Genomic DNA, 18,604 nt, shown 5'->3' with positions numbered 1-18,604 from the left:
TCCTATGGGATTTCCCTCCTGCTACAGACCCAGCCTGGTGGGGACCCTGAAAGAAGAGAAACCTGTTGGATTAGCTAAGAAAATTTTATTTTGCTCCATGAGTTCAAGGAGCTCACACACATGCACATGCATATGCATGTGCACACACACACACACACACACATGCACACACACACAGCTAATACTGCTCAAGGCATGGCTCCTGGGCACGGAGTTCTGGGGCCAGAATTCTGCTCTGGGCCCTCCTCACTCTGTCATCTCCTGCACTGCAGTCCAGGGTCCAGATAGATATCCAGGATACAGCACTTTCACACCTCCAGGCCAGGACCCTTGCTCAGTCCCAGTGCCTGCACCAGGTCATCTCCGAGCCCGCTCTTTAACGTCCGTCTCACTGCAGGGACAGAGCAGGGTTGGAGGGGGTTGATGGGGTTCAGGTGGGCAGTAGGATTGTGGGGAGTTACTTACAAGACTTGCGGTTGCCACGGGAACGCTTGCGTTCCCTAGCAGCTAAGGCACGAGGACTGCTCTTGGTCACTGACTGCACCAGAAGGTCCATGATCTCATCTGATGTATCACTGGGTAAACTGGAGCCTGGGGGTTCCTCTGGGGATGCAGTGGAGGGCCCCACTGTGGGCATGATTGGGGAGCTGCTCTGGACCATGCCTGAGGAAGGCCAGATAGGAAAGTCAGGCCAAGGTGGCCCTGGAGCCCATTCCCTACAGCAGCTATGGGCCTCACCTCTGCTGCGGCGATTGTGTGTGGTGTCCTCAGGCCTGCTGGTCAGCAGACTCTTCATACTAGCATGACTGTCAGCATCTCCCCGGCCTGGCCCGCTGCTCACTGCTACTGGAACAGAGGGGTTGCTGGGGGCTTCCCCAGCCACACCTGAGAACTTCTCTGTCTGGAGAAAGAAGAAAGGTGAGCTGGGAGGAGTGAAGGAAACCAAGGAGGTGGCAGTCAAGACTAAGAGACCTGGAAGGGCACCCACCTCGGTGATCATGCGTCCCCGGGTCTTGTTGCGCTCACGGCATGTGGCCCGCTTCTGCTGCTGCTGTAGCACTCGTTCCCGGCAAGTCCGATACTCAAGCGCAAATTCCCGCAGCGTGTGGCAGAACTGCGTGATGCGCACTTCACGGGCCGCCTGCGGGGTGTAGCCCAGGTAGAGCAGGAAGGCATGGAACCTAGGCAGGTCAGAGTAGGGAGGGACAGTGAGTCCTGCTTATTGTCTGAGGGAGGGTGGTGGCTGTCCTGCCTCTCTTGGGTCCATGCCCCTACCTATTGCAGACACGGCGGTGCACTATCCTCAGCATGGCAACACGGCGGGCACACTGGGCCAGGAAGTGGGTGAGGCGGGCACGCAGGGCTGGGGCCAGCTCATGCTTGGCCAAGCTCCGCAGGCTCTCCTCGGCTGCCCGGCTCCGGCGCTCCAGCTGCCCCAGGTTCTCAGTCAGCTGTTCAAAGTCCACCTGAGAAAGCAAGGGGGTGCACATACTGTCCCCCCACACCCTGTAGACAAGACACAGCCCGAGGCTGCCTCTGGGCCAGACTGGCCAGCTTGGGCTGTAAGGACACAGACATCCAAAAGCTCATAGACTAGTGCAAGAGACATAAGTCCATTTGATGTGAATGGGGAACAGAAGGTATATTGGGGGAAGTGGCAGTTAAACAGACCCAAAGACTGAGTAGGTGTGGCTAGGCCAATAGAGGAAAGAGCATTTCTGGCAGAGGGCATAGCTCACACCCAGGTGGCTGGAGCAAGCCCTGGCACAGCAGCCCAAATGGGGAGAAAGGGGAGGAGCCAGGCCCAGGAAGCAGCGCTCCTCATGCCTCGTCCGGCCTTGGTTGATTCTGGCAGGTGCTAACCTTGGCACAGCGAGTCAGGGCAGGGATTTCTGAATAGAGGTCGGAGGACTCAGGCCGGGTCTGGAGCACTAGGGAGCAGAGGTGGTGTAGCAGTGACTGTCGACGCACCGTGTCCTTCACCTCTGACACCTTCTCCAGGTAGCTCAGCTCAAAGCCGCTGCTCTGAAAGGACCCTTTCTGAGCCTGGGCCTGGTTAGCTCCAGAACCCTGACTCCCCCTAGTCCCCATGTACTCTCACTCACCTGGGAGCCATTGAGGAAGTTGCCCACAGCTAGGAGGGTAGCCAGGATGCAGCGGAAGGTGGCATTCTGTACGAGCTGTTCCATACCCACTTTCAGGTCAAACAGTGGCTCAGCAATTTCCTGGTATGGGAGACCAGGGACTCTCAGACTACATGGTCATGATGCTTACCTGTCCCTACTGTCTGTCCCACTCCAAGACCCAGGTACCCGCTCCATGCTGTCATAGTCCAGCTTGAAGGCCCAGAGTTGTAGACGAGCAGCGAGGCCGCCAATGGAGGCAAGAGTCATCAGGAAGTTCTCGGCTGGGCCCAGGGGTATGTCAGGGTTGGCCAGCTGGGCTTCCTCAATCTTCTGCTGCTCTTCCTCCGTGGGCGTCATGGTCAGTAGCTTCTGAGGATGTAGCCAGAGCCTGACATGGCCCCCTCAATGCAGGCCTGAGGCCTGAGGCATTGGTCTTGACCCCTCCCTCAGTCATCTAGGGGAGGCCCCAGAGTCTGGGGACTGCCCTGCAGAAATGCCAAGCCCATGCCCACCACTGGAGGGACAGGAAATGCCCATCTACCAAAGGAGAAGGCCAGACCTCCCCCCCGCACCCATAGCTGGGTGACCCCACCTCAATGCCATCCTTGCTGACAGCAAATTCATCAAAGTTGAGCAGGGCAGCCTTAATGACATGCACAGGTGGCAGTGTGGTTAGGCCAATGTTGATGGCGTTGCTGCGCTTGGGGTCCAGCACTGTGGTCATTGTCCGGCGGCCCTCTCCAGCTTTCTGCATGGTTGGGGGAAGGGCAGTGTAAGACTGAGGAAGGGGGCCTGACGCGGTGGCTCACGCCTGTAATCCCAGCACTTTGGGAGGCCAAGGCGGGTGGATCACGAGGTCAGGAGATCGAGACCATCCTGGCTAACATGGTGAAACCCCGTCTCTACTAAAATTACAAAAAAAAATTAGCTGGGCATGGTGGCAGGCGCCTGTAGTCCCAGCTACTCGGGAGGCTGAAGCAGGAGAATGGCGTGAACCCAAGAGGCAGAGCTTGCAGTGAGCTGAGATCATGCCACTGCACTCCAGCCTGGGTGACTGAGCAAGACTCCGTCTCAAAAAAAAAAAAAAAAAAAAGACTGAGGAAGGGACTAGCTGGGACAGCAATCTCAGAGGGCACTCCAAGGCCCTCCTCTAGATTGCCAAATGGTCCCACAACTGACAAACTGGCAACCTGGGATGTGTAAGGCATGGGGATGAGCTTAGATTCTTTTGAGACAGGGCCTGGCTCTACCACCTAGGCTGGAGTGCAGTGGTGCCATCATAGCCCACTGCAGCTTATCTTCTGGGATTTTCCTGCCTCAGCCTCCCAAGTAGCTGAGATTACAGGTGTGTACCACCATACCCAACTATTTTTTTTTTTTAACTTTTTTTTTCCGCCTTCCAGGTTCAAGCAATTTTCTTGCCTCAGCCTCCCAAGTAGCTGGAATTGCAGGCATGAGCCACCACGCCCCTAGCTAATTTTCATATTTTTAGTAGAGATGGGGTTTCACCATGTTGGCCAGGCTGGTCTCAAACTCCTGGCCTCAAGTGATCTGCCTGCCTTGGCCTCCCAAAGTGCTGGGATTACAGGGGTGAGCCACCATGCCTGGCCAATTTTTTTTTTTTTTGACACTTATTTTTATTTTATTTATTTAGTTATTTTTGAGACGAAGTCTTGCTCTCGTCCCCCAGGCTGGAGTACAATGGCGTGATCTCAACTCACTGCAACCTCTACCTCCCGGGTTCAAGCGATTCTCCTGCCTCAGCCTCCCGAGTAGCTGGGATTACACGTGCCCGCCACCACGCCTGGCTAATTTTGTATTTTTAGTAGAGACGGGGTTTCGCCAGTTTGACCAGGCTGGTCTCGAACTCCTGACCTCAAAATGATCCACCTGCCTTGGCCTCCCAAAGTCCTGGGATTACAGGCATGAGCCACTGCACCTGGACCAACTTTTATTAGAGATAAGGTCTTACTATGTTGCACAGGCTGGTCTCAAACTCTTGGATTACAGGCGTGAGCCACCATGCCCGGCCACGTTTAGATTCTAGTTGGGGCACTGCTGATCCCTGTTAGGAGACCTTGGACAATTTCCTACTCCTTTCTTTGCCTTGGTTTCCCCATGTGGGAAGTGCGTGACTAGCTCCAACAGGTCAGATCCTTAAGCTCTGATTCCCTCCAGCCTCCCTTAGGGCTACTTTGCAGATGAGTGGATTTACCTTGGAGGGCAGCACCTCTTTGGCACGAGACTCAAAGAGGTGTTCCAGCCGGGCAGTGTCCACTGAGACAGGCTCCAGTGAAGCCCAGAGGGTGGCGCAGGGCCCAAAGCGGCTTGCAGAGACTCCATGGCCCCCAGCCAGCTTTAGCTCACGCCAGAAAAGTTTTACTGTCTTCCTCTTGGTGGGGAGGGCTGAGCTGTCAGGCACTGAATGGGGAAGTGGGGCAGCCAGAGGTAGAGGTGGAGGTGGTGGGAAGGGGCCTTTGATGGGTGGGGGAGGTGGAGGTGGGGGAGGTGGGGGGACTCCCAAGAGCAGAGGCAGTGGGGGTGAGGGAGCTGGGACCTCTTTCCCAGCCTCCACAGACTCTACATTCAGCATGTCCTGGTCTTCATCCTCCCCTAGATCTGAAAAGTCCAGGTCCCCAATAGAGAGCTTGGGTGCACGGGTAGGGAGCTCCCAGATGGGCTCAGCCTTGGGGCTTGCTGGTATCAGTGGCTCCTTGGGCTCTGGCTCAAGGCTTCGCTGGGCCCGGAGCAGGACACAGGGGGCAGGGCTCTGGGGTGTTCTGGGTGCAGGGGCTGTCTCTAGGGAGTCCCAGAGTTGCCGGGCATCTAAAGAAAGGGAAGGAGCTGTCAGTGCCATGCCCCTGTGGGGCAACAAAGCAACAGGCAGGCTCTGCCTGCTCACCCACCTACTCACCTGGGTGTCCATCCGCCTCATTGGGCATGGCCCCAGCCAGTGTCTCTGCCCGGCCCTGGGCCAGCGCAACCTGCTTCTCTGTTTCTGCTGCCGCCACATTCTCCAGGAACCGGGCTCTGAGGGAAGGTGCTTGTCAGTGACAGCATCTGACACACCCCAGCCCAGGTGCATATGCTTTGCTGAGCCCCTGGACACCACCCCCAATTGCAGGCACACACAGACACACGGGGAACAGTCCATGCGCTGAGCAGACCAGAACCACACCCCCCCAAGGCCAGCCCTTCTTCAGTCCTCCACATCTGGGGAGGATTACTACCAACCCAGCATTCCCAGGTGAAAATACAGGGAGAAATTCTACTTAACATCTAACTTGCAACCTCGTTCATGTTCACTGTCCTGATTTTTTTTGGTTGGTTGTTTTTTAGAGACAGGGTCTCACTCTGTCAGTCATCCAGGCTGGAGTACAGTGGTGTGATCATAGCTCACTGCAGCCTCACCCTCCTGGGCTTGACCCTCAGCCTCCCAAGTGGCTGGGACTACAGACATGTGCCACCACGCACAGCTGATTTTTTAATTTTTTTGAGGAGACAGGGTCTCACTATGTTGTTCAGGCTGGCCTTGAATTCCTGGCCTCAAGCAATCCTCCCACCTCAGCCTCCTGAATTGCTGGGATTACAGGTGTGAATGATGCACTCAGCCAAATTTTAAAAAATTTCTTTGTAGAGATGAGATCTTGCTATGTTGCCCAGGCTGGTGTCTTGAGTCTAGACAAGGACTCTTAGAGCAGGGGAAGGGGATAGCTGTCCCAATGGGCATATCAGGCTGTCCCTCCCATGGCATGTCTGGTAGCTTCTGGGAGCCTATGCCCAGGAAAGGGCCTGGTAAACAGGCCAGGTGCGGTGGCTCACGCCTGTAATCCCAGCACTTTGGGAGGCAGAGGTGGGTGGATTACTTGAAGTCAGGAGTTCAAGACCAGCCTGGCCAACATGGTGAAACCCTGTCTCTACTAAAAATACAAAAATTACCCGGGTGTCGTGGTGCAGGCCTATAATCCCAGCTACTTGGGAGGCTTGAACCTGGGAGGCAGAGTTTGCAGTGGGCTGAGATCGCACCACTGCACTCCAGCCTTGGAGACAGAGCAAGACTCTGTCTCAAAAAAAAAATAAAAATAAAAAATAAAAAAGGATGTGGTAAACAGTGGGCCCTCAGTTTATGCTGAAATAATGGGTGCAATCCATTGTTTCTTTTCTGGCCCCTCCAGCCTCTGTCAGCTCTCAGTCCCTGCCTTTGCCTCAGCCTTAGGTTATCCCTCCACCCCCACACCACACACCACACAGCACCCTAGGTCCCCTCCCTGCTCGCTTCTGAGCTGAAGACATGGCAGAATGAGCCCCAGGTTGGGTGTCCACATCCCCATCTCTGGCTGCTAAGGTGTTGCTATTGAAGCACAGGGACCACTGTGAACCCAGTGAATTGGTTCCCAGTGCTTAGCCTTTGGGTTACCGAGGAGGCATATGTCTGGGAGAGGATAAGCCTGAGTCCCCCAGCTTTGGTTGCATCAGGCACGTGGAACCCCTGCTGGGGGAAGCAATGCTGAAGCCCTGAGCACATGGCAGGCCTGGCAGGCCAGCCTCTGTACTTACTCCAGCCTGGCCTGCCCAGGAGGGGACTGGGGGACGGGTGGGCTCTCAGGGGCCCTGGGTAGGGGGGATGAGAGGAAGAGATGGTAACTGTGGTGTCAGCTCCGTGGTTGCTCATACCCACACAGAGCTAGGCAGTGATATTGGGGTTCCTTCCCAGCCGCAGTGGGAAGTGGGGGAAAGTATGACACGAGGAAACTGGAAGTGGAGGAGAGAGACTGACGTGGAGCAGGACAGGGTGCTGGGGAAGAGACAGAGGCAGCAGAACAAGGGAGTGACAGGGGGCGGGAGACATGACAAGAGGCAAAGACAGGCAGAACGTTGGAGGAGAAAAAGGAAACCACAGGAGGAGGAGATCCAGTCAGAGCCGAACCCCACCCGCTGGCAGTCACTTACCAAACGGGAGCAGTTTGGTGAAGTCTGGAAAGAGAGAGAGAAAGCACGCGTTTGGGCAGAGGAGGCTGAGTGCCCATGGAGGGGCGCAAAGCGGAGGGACAGTGGGAGAGAGGACTCCAGGGTGGCCTCTGTCTCCCTACTTACTTGTAGATGCTCCTCTCGCTGGAGGTGTCAGCTGAGGGTGCCACAGAGATGGTAGGAAAAAGGTTCACTGAAGCTTGGAGGCCGGAGGGAGGGCCCACAGTGCTGGAGGCGGGGCCTGTCAGCAGGGCGGGGCCAGTGGAAGAGGTGGGGCCTACCGGTGAGGCGGGGCCTGTGGGGCTGAAAGCAGGGGCTGTCAGTGGGGCGGGGCCTGAGAGACTGGAGGCGGGGCCTGTCAATGGGGTGGGGCCTGCGGGGCTGGAGGTGGGGCCTGTCGGTATGGCAGGCCCAGTGGAGGAGGCGGGGGCTGTCGGTGGGGCGGGGCCTGAGGGGGTTGGGGTCAGGGCCTGTCAGCTCACTGGGCCATACCTAGTAGATCCACCCTTCCCCATCTACGGAGGCTCGTACTTACCCAGGTTCCGGGGCACGCGCGGGGCAGCCCCCGCCTTCCAGAGAACGGCGGCTCCTCTTGCCCTCCTCAGAAGAAGGCTTTCGTCGTTCTCGCCGCCCACCGGCGCCTGGGACTTCTTCGATGTCTCCATCCTCCAATTTCAGGGCGTTCTAGCAGAGGCGGACCAGGATGTAAGAAAGTGGTTAACGTGCATGCAGGTGGGGTGGGGCGCTGGGGACTGCGCTTCTCTCTTCCCTCCTTCCAGTCCCCCTCAGAGCATAGAGCCCGGCCCACCTCGTAGAGCACAAGCTGCGTGCGCAGGTCGACGTCAGTGCCCGCAGTACCCAGGTGGCGCTGGACCAGCGCTTCCATGCCCTGCTGCTCCAGTGCATCCGTCAAATCGTAGAAGGAGTCCTGGTCCGGGAGCGCCGCCAGCGTCTGGAGGGCGGGGATAAGAAGGCAAGGCTGAGGTTGGTGGGGAGGTCAGGAGCCTGAGCATCCCAGAGCTGGCACCCAGTCCTTGGACACACCTTGTTGATGAGGGTGACCGTGTACACCAACAACTCAGGGTCAGCGCCATTCTTCTCCTCCAGGATGGACACAAAATTGGCCCAGGGAGGAGCACCTACCACACAGAAAGTGGAGCAGTCATAGGGGGACAGGTAGGAGAGAGGGCTCTGAGCGGTGGGGGAGAAAGGGACAGTCTCTGACCGGTGGTGCTGGCCACAGAGTTCACTGCACGGATGAACAGCGGTGCGTTGTTTTCGGAGTATTCTACAAACACCAACAGCAGCTTCAGGGCTGTCTTCACCACCAAGCGGGACTGAGGAGAGAGGTCAGCACATATGAGTGGGGCTTAGGCCAGACCTGTGCCAGCTGTTGCTGGGGAAGGGGAAGGGTTGCTGGGGCTGGACCCAGAGACAATCTAGGCAGAATGACCCTGGCCCTAGGCCCAGGCACTGAAGTGCCTTATAGGCTTAGAGAGGTCTCAGACTTACTCCCTTCCAGCCCACTTTGCAGAACAGGAAACTGAGGCCCAGAGAGAAGCAATACACAAAGGGTATAAGGCTGGGTGGAGAGCCACTTACCAGGCTGGCACACAATGTGTACAGCCACTGAATAGTCTCACTGTGGGCCACCACCCCTAGCATTCCATCCACAAAGAGCATCAGCTGGCCGAGCGCTGGGGACACAGGGATGGGCAGAGTCAGCGAGGGTCACTGGAGCAGAGGTCATGGGAGAGGGACGGGGCTGACCTCTAAGGATGTAGCTCTGGTAGTTGTGGTCAGCAGCAGCACCCACACGGATCAGGCAGCTCAGCCCCTCTGAATGCACGAATTCAGGCACCAGGTCTTTGTCCTCCTGGAAGCACCATGGGGGAGTTTAGGGAGGCTTGGGCTACACACTTACCCCCATCCCACTGCAGGGCCTCACCTGGAAGATCTGCTTCAGTGAGAAGAGGGAGCGGCGGAGCTCAGGACCACTGGAGCTATACAGCTTTTCTGTAAAAGGTAGGGTATAAAACCCTCAATGGGACACAGTCACTGTCTTCCTCTACTTGGATACAACCACAACTCTCCACCAAAGAATAGTCTTATATATATATATATATATATGTTTTGGTCTAAGAGACAGGGTCTCACTCTGTCACTCAGGCTGGAGTGTGGAGTGCAGTGGCACAGTCATAGCTCACTGCAGCCTCAAACTCCTAGCCTCAAGCAGTTCTCCCACCTTGACCTCTCAAAGCACTGGCATTGCAGGCATGAGCTACGATGCCTGGTCTGTTCTAACATTCTTGAATCCCCCTCCACTCCCACCCTGGCCCTGGAAGGAGAGGTCAGGATAGGGAGAGGAAGGAGCACATCCAGCTAAACCTACTTTGCTCACTGTTCAGCACAGGCCTGAAGGTGAGCCAACTGGGCTATGGGGAGGAGGTGCTGCTGGACACGGATGCCCTCACACACTCACCCAAGATAGCGTTGACCTTCACAGAGAGCTGGGTCCGAAGGATCAGCGTGGGCTTCCGCCCTTTGCTGGAATCAAGGATCTCTGTCAGCAGCTCCCAGCCCATCCCTCAGCATTCCTCCCCACAAGCCAAGGGAGCCAAAGACCTCCCCATGCCAGCCGCAGCCCAGCTTGTTCCTCCCAGCTGCTCCTCCAAGGACCCAAGGGTTGGTTGGACAAGAGGGTTGGTGCAAACACATGTATCTCAGGTATGTGGGAGAGCCCCTGACTCCCACCTTGGGCAGCAGGTAACACTGGCCAGGCTTTAGAATTCCCCTGGCACACTTCCCTGGGGCAGGAGGTGACCCATGGCCCAGGCTAGTGATCGAGTGTCTCAGCTGCTGACATTTGAGCCAGCCCCTGGCAAGGGTGGGGGTAACCTTGCCTCCCTGGCCCCATCAGTTCTGACCTGATCTCTTCATAGAAGCCCTCCAGCATCTCCCGCTGCTCTTCCAGGGACAGCTCGGGGTCCAGGTAGTATCCAGAGGGAGACACTTGCAGAGCACAATCCTCCAACTGGGGGCAAAGGGAACAGCTGTGAGACTGAGGAAGAGGTGGCAGGGGAATGTGTGAAGACCCCTGACCTCTTACCTACCACTTGAGGGGTGGCAGAGAGACACAGGGTCTGCACTACAGCTGTGCATTCCTTCAGCGGTTGCTTCTCAAGCGCCTACTATGTGCAAAGCCCGTCTGTGTCAGGCACCAGGCTTTCTTGGCCTTTGTTTGTACCATCTCCTCTCCTGGCTGATACCTACATATTCTTTAGGTTGCTATGCAACCCACTCCACCCTGTGTGTATGCTCCCCTCCGAGACCTTCCACACAGCATTCTAATATCCGAGCCATTGGTCTCCTCCTCTAGCTGCATTCTCTGCTTTCAGGCACTCCATCTGTCTTGCTCCCTGCTGTATCTATAGAGCCTGGCATAGCACCCGACACACAGTAAGCACTCACTAGGACTTGTTGAGCTAATAAACACAGATGAGGAAGGGGAATGAAGAGAAGATGGGAGGCAGTTCCTGCCTTCGAGGAAGCTCACAGCCCTGTGGGGTGATAAGGTGTAGTCACAAAGCATTAAGCCCCAGAGAGAAAGTGTTAAGATGGCTGGGAGGTGCAAATCCACTCGGGAGAGTGTGTCTGTGTGTGTTTGTGTCTCAGTGAGTAAGAGGGTGAAGACAGAGTCTGATCCATAGACTTCCCAGTCCCACCAGATTTCAGGGTCTTTGCCCTCCCCCAAAGTGGGCTACAGTTATAATGGTCCTAGCTGGACCTCAGAGACACCCAAGGGGCCTATTAAAAAACAAACTTTAGGCCAGGCGTGGTGGCTCACGCCTGTAATATCAGCACTTTGGGAGGCTGAGGAGGGTGGATCACCTAAGGTCAGGAGTTCTAGACCAGCCTGGCCAACATGGTGAAACCCCGTCTCTACAAAAATACAAAAATAAGCCAGGCATGATGGCAGGTGCCTGTAATCCCAGCTACGGCTGGGGAGGCTGAGGCAGGAGAATTGCTTGAATCCAGGAGGCAGACGTTGCAGTGAGCCGAGATCATGTCATTGCATTCTAGCCTGGGAGACAGAGTGAGACTCCATCTCAAAAAACAACAAAACAAAACACTTTAGAGTCTGACTCAGTCTACAGTAGGACCCCAAAGCCTGCCTTTGTAACAAGCAGGCACATGCTCCATCCACGTGTCCATGTTTCCCTCCCCGGGCTCTCCTCCCCCACCACAGGGCATGGCACTTAGCCCCTTGAGAAGTGCCTGTAGAGAAGCCTGAGGGAGGTGACTCCTGTGAGTCGGAGGGTGGCACTCTACCTCTCCCAGACACCTCCCCGCATTGCACAGTGCAGGTATGCAGGTTCAGCAAAGTCTCCTTGACTTAAGTGGCTCTGGCCCTTGAGATGCCTTGGCCCAGGGAGAGCCCACCTCTGGAGAGGCAGGGGGTATTCTGGTCTCCATCTTACTGGGCATGTCAATTCCAACATTTGTCCTGCTGTTTGGTCTGCCCTGCCCTCTTCTGGACCCTGCCCAAGGGCTTCCAACTGGCCTTGGTCCCCTGAAGAAAAAGGGAGTCCAGCTCCTGCCCCAACCCCCACCTCTGTTTAGCACCCCTTGCTCCTGCCTCGGAGCCTGACCTGGCTCCTTCCCCACAGTTTAGCCTGTGGGGCCCTTGGATGACCCCCCCACCCCCGCCTGGGACCTGGGACATAGGACAAACACTCCAGCGTGTTCTCTGTCCCACTTCCTGCCTGGCTGCCTGCCCTCCCCAGGGTGCCTTGGGCGGGCCTGGCCACTTTCCCCTCCCTGGGAGCAGAGTCATCTTCTCCAGGGCCTACTGGGAACAGGCCTGAGAAGGGGCAGCAAGGCCTGAGGGCTGGGGTATCTTGTCCAGGGCCAACTCAGCTGAGGGCAACCCACATTCCTCCTGATCTCTTCCCACACGGTGACTCAGCAGCCTACCACCCTACCCCCATTCAGGCACAGCCACATCTCCCTCCCTTGGCCTGGAAGATTCTGGGACCCTAGAAGAACACACCTACCCCAGAGCCACCCCCCATCAGGGATCCCCTCGAATCACACACATATAGAACAGCTCATTCTTTGAACATTCATGACCAGGCTGGTTTCAGATGCAGAGGACCTAGGAGGAATCAGATACTGCCTCTGCCTTCCCTTCCTTCCAGCCCAGTGGGGCAGACGGGAAGACAGACAGACTTGAGTCAGAAAAAGCTCACGGCCGGGCACGGTGGCTCACGCCTGTAATCCCAGCACTTTGGGAGGCCGAGGCGGGCAGATCACGAGGTCAGGAGATCGAGACCCTCCCGGCTAACACAGTGAAACCCCGTCTCTACTAAAAATACAAAAAATTAGCCGGGCGAGGTGGCGGGCACCTGTAGTCCCAGCTACTCGGGAGGCTGAGGCAGGAGAATGGCGTGAACCCCGGGGGTCGGAGCCTGCAGTGAGCCGAGATCACGCCACTGCACTCCAGCCTGGGCGACAGCGAGACTCTGTCTCAAAAAAAAAAAAAAAAAAGAAAAAGCTCACAAATGAATGTGGAATCACAACTTTCATGGGTGCTAAGAAAGGGGAGGGGCAGAGTGCTATAAAGATAAACAGGAAGGGAAAACATGTTACACCTGGTAACTGCTTACACACCCAGGTATAAGGTCAGGTATGCACTGGCCAACACAGGCCAAAGCAGCACAGACCCAGAAAGGTCAGGCACACCATGCTGTCCTGCTTCCTTGCATGCTGTAATCCCAAGAGAGCAAAGAATATCCCTCTCATTCCAGGACACCTGCATCCATTTGGGGAAGGGTCCTGAAGGTTAAATGGTCCACCTTCTTTTTTTTTTTTTTTTTTTGATATGGAGTCTTGCTCTGCCTCCTAAGCTGGAGTATAGTGGCGTGTGATCTCGGCTCACTGCAACCTCCGCCTCCTGGGTTCAAGCGATTCTCCTACCTCAGCCTCCCAAGTAGCTAGGGTTACAGATGTGCATCACCATGCCTGGCTAATTTTTGTATTTTTAGTAGAAGCGGGGTTTCAGCATGTCATCCAGGCTGATCTTGAACTCCTGACCTCAAGTGATCCGCTTGCCTCTGCCTCTCAAAGTGCTGGAATTACAGGTGTGAGCCACTGTGCCCGGCCAATGGTCCACATTCTCTAGCCTCCTCAGCCACTTCACCTGTCCAATCCTGCCAGGGCCCCATTTCTGGGGAGAAGGTCCAGGGAAACAGGCAGTCCAGTGCCTTCCAGGACAGTGTCTCCCCACCCCCAGCTGTCTGTCCTGGGTGGAAGTGTGGGGTGGTAGGCTAGAGTCAGGCAAGCAGCAAAGAGCAGGAGACTTCCTGCCAGCAGGATGGCACTTGTCCCTCACACCCCTGGCCCCTTCCTGAGGTCACCCTTCTGAGAGAGCCAAACCTCTGGGCCTTGTTTCTCACACCCTGGGGCTGGGCCAGGCCTGAATAAGCCCAAACCCTGGTCCTTACTGACAGGGCTTAAGGTCAGCACGTAGTATGGGCCCACATCCCTGACACCTTCCTGGCTCTTGTCTTCCTCATTTCTCTGGTCTCTGTCTTGGGGTAGAGTCTTTCCCCCATTCTTCCCAGGCCCAGCTTCTCACGTTGGCCTCCAGCCCACTATTCTCTTGACTCTCTAGGTTCAGGCTTTTCTGGCAGCCCAAAACCAACTGGTTATGTATGGTTTTATATGCAGGGTCAAGCCCAGGGGACCATGGCGTCTACTTCTCTCTCTCTTTCTAGATATCTATCTACCTATGTATAATATATAGATACAGATCTATAATATATAGATGTCTATAGATATTGATAATTTATATATATATAGCTATATATCTATTATATATATCTAGACATCTATTACATATATCTATTATATATTATATATATATACATTTTTCCCGCTTGTTTCTTTAGACTGTCTTACCCAATATTTTTAATAACAGTGTAATCAGGTAAGACTGAACATACCAGAACAAGGTACAGGGAAGATGGAAAAGAGGCAGGATTATAGGCTGAAGGGCTTCCGTTTTAGAAAATAATTGGTTAACTGCCTCTTTTGTCTCCTTTCCTATAAACACAGGACCCTGTGTTCTGAAGACCCTCCTTTCCTGTTATCGCAGGTCTCCAACTAGAGTGTGACTTCCTGAATGAGATGACAAGGATGGGCCTTGGGGAGGGAAATACACTTTTGTTATCTTTTCTTATGCTTCCTCTGTGCCAGGCACCAGGCTGCCTCTTTCTTTTCTTTTCTTTTTTTAATAGAAATAGGGTCTCGCTATATCACCCACAGTGTTCTTGAACTCCTGGCCTCAAGCAATCCTCTGGCCTTGGCTTCCCAAAGTGCTGAGATTACAGGCATGAGCCACCATGCCCAGCCTGAGCTGCCTATTTAATTTGATTCTACCAATAATCCTTTTACAGATAGGGAAACCAAGAATCAGAAAATCAGCGCATTGCCCCAGGGTGCACAGCCAGGAGCCAGGGCTAATTGACCAAATCTTGGGCGGATGGGCCCTGGAAATGCTCCAAGGAACCTAGAGGGGAGGTGGAGTGAGGGCTGGGGCCAGGAGGATTGCCAAGAGCTGAAGACATCCTTAGTTTTCTGGACTCTGCAAATACCCCAAACTGGTCCTCCCAGTTCCAGTAAGGGAACATCAATAGACACACGCACCCCGTACAAGCTAGGATAATAGTATCTACCTCTGCCAGGACCTAGGTGTCAGTGTCCCTCACCAGTCTACAGCTCAGCCACTCTGTTCCAGAACGACCAGCAGAATGGATAGACCAGCCCCAGGGGAGGCTAGGAGGAGACCAGGACTCATCCCCACACCTCAATTTTCTACAGTCTCCCAAAGGCTCCTGAGATGTAAAGAGGCTAGAGTGGGTTGGGGTAGGGTCAGGAAACATTCCAGGACAGAGCTACCCCTGTCCTACTCTGATTTTTAGCCATAGCTAGGGAAACAAAGTTGCTAGTAATGACCAGATTTCTAGGGCTATCCCCACTGACAGGAGGAGAGGGCTTTCCTGGCCTTTGCAGCAGGGTCAGAAAAGCACCCCAGGTCCCCCTACCCGGAGCTCAGGGAGAAGTCAGTGCTATACCAGGTGTGGTAGGGCCTTGGGTATCAGGGAGAGGCTCCTGAGACACTTCCCAGAAGGGAGGGTAGAACTGGGAGGCTCTAGATTAGGAGACAAGATACAAGGCCAGAGGGACACATTCTCCCCTGGGGCAAAGGCAGGTCCCTAGGCTGGGGGAATATTTTGGAGTGGAGGAAGGCACTCCTGATTTCCCCCGGGGACACTAGGCCCGGCCCAAGGCACTGTCAAGCTCCCTTCTACCAACCAGGGCCAGGAGATGAGTCAGAGGCTGTGGCCAGGAGCTTCCTCCTAGTCTAGGAGGAAATGAGCAAGGCTTTCTGAGATCTGAAAGCTCTTTAAAAAGGAAGCCCCCAGGGGAACTCTAGGGGCTAAGCTTGGCCCAGTGGGGTGTGTGGGTGGAGCCCCAGGGAGAAAGAAGGCTGGCCTCTGTACATCCCCAGGGAGGGGGGTCATCTGGGATGATCAGGGCCAGTGCCCGGGGCCAGTACCCAGAGGAGGACAGAGGCCACTTGGCTGTGTCCTGTCCTCTGCTGGACAACTGTACATAGGACGAAGCAATGAGTAGAGAACCCCTTCCTCTTATTTCTGCCCTACAGCTTGGGACAGGGATGCCCCAGTTTCTGGGCCACCTCTTCCCTCTAGAGGGCCAGCAAGACAGGCCTGAGTCATGTCTGTGACTCTGGGGCACCCACTTATAGGACTACGGGAGGAACCAGCTGTTGACATTTCCTGCAAGGAGGGGCCCTGCTCCCCCTCGCTCAGCTCTCTGATGTCCCTGTCCCTGCCCTATTCTCAGCCCCTGTTCCTCCAGCCTTCTATTCTGGGGCTGTGGTCATAGTTTATATTTGGGTTGAACACATCACAGTGCATCTGACCATTCCTGGCAGAGTTGCTAGCCCCAGGGAGTCCTGGCTTCTGGCATTGTGGTAACCTAGTGTGCCACCTCTGTATCCCCGTGGGGGAGGGGAGGCAGTCCTCAGGTACTCCAGGTGGGAGAACATGAAATCAGGGAGACCAGGAAGGACTGCACTGGGGATGAGGAACTTATATTCTCCACTGGAGCTCAGTAGTGTCCTCAGCTAAGGAGCAGGGAACACAGAGCAGAGCACCTGGTGGGGTTGGGTGGTGACACAGGTCCCATGAGAGGGAGATAGAAGGAGTGGTTCTGAGCCTCTTTCTTGCAGCTGACTTCCCAGGCTTGCCCCCAGTTGGGAATAGGTATGTCAAGGGGCCAGGCACGGTGGCTCAAGCCTGTAATCCCAGCACTTTGGGAGGCTTAGGCAGGCAGATCACCTGAGGTCAGGAGTTTGAGACCAGGCTGGCCAACACGGAGAAACCCTGTCTCTACTAAAAATACAAAAATTAGCTGGGTGTGGTGGCGCACACCTGTAATCCCAGCTATTTGGAAGGCTGAGAAACGAGAATTGCTAGAACCCGGGAGGTGGAGGTTGCAGTGAGCCAAGATAGCCCCACTGTACTCCAGCCTGGGAGACAGAGCCAGAATCCGTCTTAAAAAAAAAAAATATCGGGGGGGTGGTGTCAGGGCTAGGTCCAATCCTTGAGTTGCAGGATGAGAGGAATACAATATTTTCTGTAGTGCCGCACCCTTATTTCAGGACCCAGACTTTAGGAGCCTGGAAGCGGGAACCTGTCTTAGTTCAGCACTCCTGTCTTCCCAGCCCCCATCCTGAATGGGAGGTGGCCTCCAGCTGCACACGCTTCTTCCAGGCACACCTCAATTTGACCCTCTGAATAGGGCAGGACAAGCGGGGGCTGCGTCAAAACTCTGTTTTGCTGCGTCAAAACTCTGGCGGTGAGCAGTGTGCTGCATCCTTCCAGCCATGGCCTTGAAGCCGGGGTTCTGGCCTGGACACGTGCCACTCCCCAGGCCAATAGTCTCACCACCCCTCCCGCCAGCGCTCAGAGGCGGGGCTGGCCGCAGCGCGAGGAATGCGGGCTGGGGGCCCGGGGCACATTCCAGGGGAGACCCCAGGCCCAAGGGGCAAGTTTACTCAACTTGGCGCCCAGCTGAGGCTGGGAGCAGGGGAGGGCACCCACCCCGACTCTCTCTCCTCTTCCCCAGCACTGGAGGCGGCCGGGCTGGTGGGGAGCCTGTGGGGGTGGTAGTGCGCCTTCCAGAGTCCTGGCCCGGAAACAGCGCGCCGGAAAGGGCTGCTTGCTGGGGGCTGACGGCGGCGAGAGGGAGGGGAGAGGAGGTAGGCTGGCCATCTGGAAAAGGGCCTCTTTCCTCACTGTGCACAAGTCGGCTTCGGGGCTGCAGCAAAGTAGGGCAGGCCGGCGGTTTAAAATTAGCCCGGCCCTCCCTCTCACTTCCAGGCGCGGGCAGATGGGCGGCGAGTGTCCGGGGGTGGGGGCGGGAGCGGTGACTCAAAGGGCTTTTCCACCCGTGCAGCCTTCTGCGCTCTGCGGATCCCGGGCCAGACCGCTTCGCGGGGACTCCCCTCACCCCGTGAAGTCTCTCCCTGGCCGGCACTCCCATGCTCCCATTGACCTACAGGGTCAAGCCCCAATCCAGCTTCCTGACACCGCAGGAAACCTCTGCCACCTCTAAGTAGCCCGCCTCGGGCCCGCCCCTCCTCGTGGTCCCGCCCCCACCTCACCTGAAGCAGGTGGAAGCTGGTCCCTCCCCAGCTCCGCCTCCAGGGTCCGCTACAGCCCAAGCGGCTACCGTCACCCTGACCAGGGAAGCCACTCTGGCAGACGGACGGCGAGCGGAACTCGAGCACCTCCCCAGGTGCGCCTAATTCGAAGGGCAGTCAGAATGGCGGAGCCAAGTTCCTGGCACCCCTCTTCAGTTTCCCCTCAACTTGAGAGGGGACTCCCCCGCAGGCGGGGCAGAGTGGACCCTGGGACCCCAGCCCAAGACTTTTCCGGAGGAGGACACTCGCTCCAGCCTCTTCCCGCGGGGCACCTCCCACCAGCTTTCATGGCGCCCACCCTGAATCCCCAATCGCCCCAACCTTTCTCCGGCCCCCCTCACCTTGAGCGGCGCTCCCAGCAGGCGGTGCACCGCGGGTATCTGCGCGCCCAAGGGCAGCGCCCCGTCCAGGCTGCAGGTGGGGGCCCGGCGCGGCTCCGGGAAGTTGGCACATGCGAAGGGGTCGGTGTCTTCCAGGTACTGCACCCTCACGGTCACCACTGATACTGGCTCTCCGTCCCCGCGGTCTTCCCCGCCCGCCATGGCTCCGCGGCCGGCTAGCGCAGCGCGCCTCCGAGTCCCGGCCCCAGTGCAGCTTCTACTCAAAGCACACTGTAGCTCCGCTGTGCGGGCCGGGCCGGACCGGACGCGGCTGGAGGGGCGGGGCCAGATGGAGGCGGGGCCGAGGAAGGGGGTGGAGCCAAGATTAGTCCCCG

The 18,604-nt window shown here is 56.4% G+C and overlaps 2 protein-coding genes across 7 annotated transcripts in view; one reads left to right on the top strand and one right to left on the bottom strand.

Moving 5' to 3' along the window:
* Positions 1–65: 65 nt before the first annotated feature.
* FHOD1 (formin homology 2 domain containing 1) lies at positions 66–18,604 on the bottom strand. 5 transcript variants are annotated; one of them, XM_055298532.2, is made up of 24 exons: positions 18,231–18,550; positions 10,022–10,128; positions 9,577–9,641; positions 9,043–9,110; positions 8,865–8,970; positions 8,697–8,791; positions 8,320–8,431; positions 8,139–8,233; positions 7,903–8,046; positions 7,630–7,778; positions 7,221–7,397; positions 7,077–7,100; positions 6,684–6,737; positions 5,041–5,156; positions 4,342–4,952; positions 2,719–2,874; positions 2,313–2,495; positions 2,106–2,225; positions 1,864–2,025; positions 1,276–1,466; positions 989–1,181; positions 739–901; positions 466–663; positions 66–391 (listed from the first exon to the last, which is right to left on the bottom strand). In XM_055298532.2, exons 1-24 carry the CDS (start codon positions 18,429–18,431, stop codon positions 309–311), a joined length of 3,573 nt encoding a protein of 1,190 aa, XP_055154507.1. In that variant the 5' UTR covers positions 18,432–18,550; the 3' UTR covers positions 66–308. The 5 variants fall into 5 exon arrangements, with proteins under 5 accessions (XP_055154507.1, XP_063467801.1, XP_055154508.1 ...); XM_063611731.1 differs by lacking the exons at positions 6,684–6,737; positions 7,077–7,100; positions 18,231–18,550 and adding exons at positions 17,288–17,504; positions 17,851–18,118; XM_055298533.2 differs by lacking the exons at positions 6,684–6,737; positions 7,077–7,100 and having other exon boundaries at positions 18,231–18,604.
* Positions 8,202–18,604, top strand: part of SLC9A5 (solute carrier family 9 member A5) — a 35,367-nt gene continuing 24,964 nt past the window's right edge. For both annotated transcript variants that reach the window (XM_063611733.1, XM_063611734.1), the window contains exons 1-2: positions 8,202–8,270; positions 9,035–9,119. The gene's annotated coding sequence lies outside the window, so the exon portion shown is untranslated. The remainder of the gene's footprint in view (positions 8,271–9,034; positions 9,120–18,604) is intronic.

The sequence above is a fragment of the Symphalangus syndactylus genome, chromosome 11, assembly GCF_028878055.3.
Source record: "Symphalangus syndactylus isolate Jambi chromosome 11, NHGRI_mSymSyn1-v2.1_pri, whole genome shotgun sequence".
In the NCBI taxonomy this organism is placed as follows: domain Eukaryota; kingdom Metazoa; phylum Chordata; class Mammalia; order Primates; family Hylobatidae; genus Symphalangus; species Symphalangus syndactylus.
This window is presented reverse-complemented; position numbering and strand designations above follow the sequence as displayed.

What these genes read in the sequence shown, in the direction of transcription:
- FHOD1 (XM_055298532.2), bottom strand. Translation starts at nt 18,431, where the DNA reads ATGGCGGGCGGGGAAGACCGCGGGGACGGAGAGCCAGTATCAGTGGTG. An exon ending in CGCAGCTTGTGCTCTACGAG is followed by an intron (nt 7,779 to 7,902) that starts GTGGGCCGGGCT and finishes CGCCTCTGCTAG; the next exon opens with AACGCCCTGAAATTGGAGGA. An exon ending in CCCTGACTCGCTGTGCCAAG is followed by an intron (nt 1,467 to 1,863) that starts GTTAGCACCTGC and finishes TTGCTTTCTCAG; the next exon opens with GTGGACTTTGAACAGCTGAC.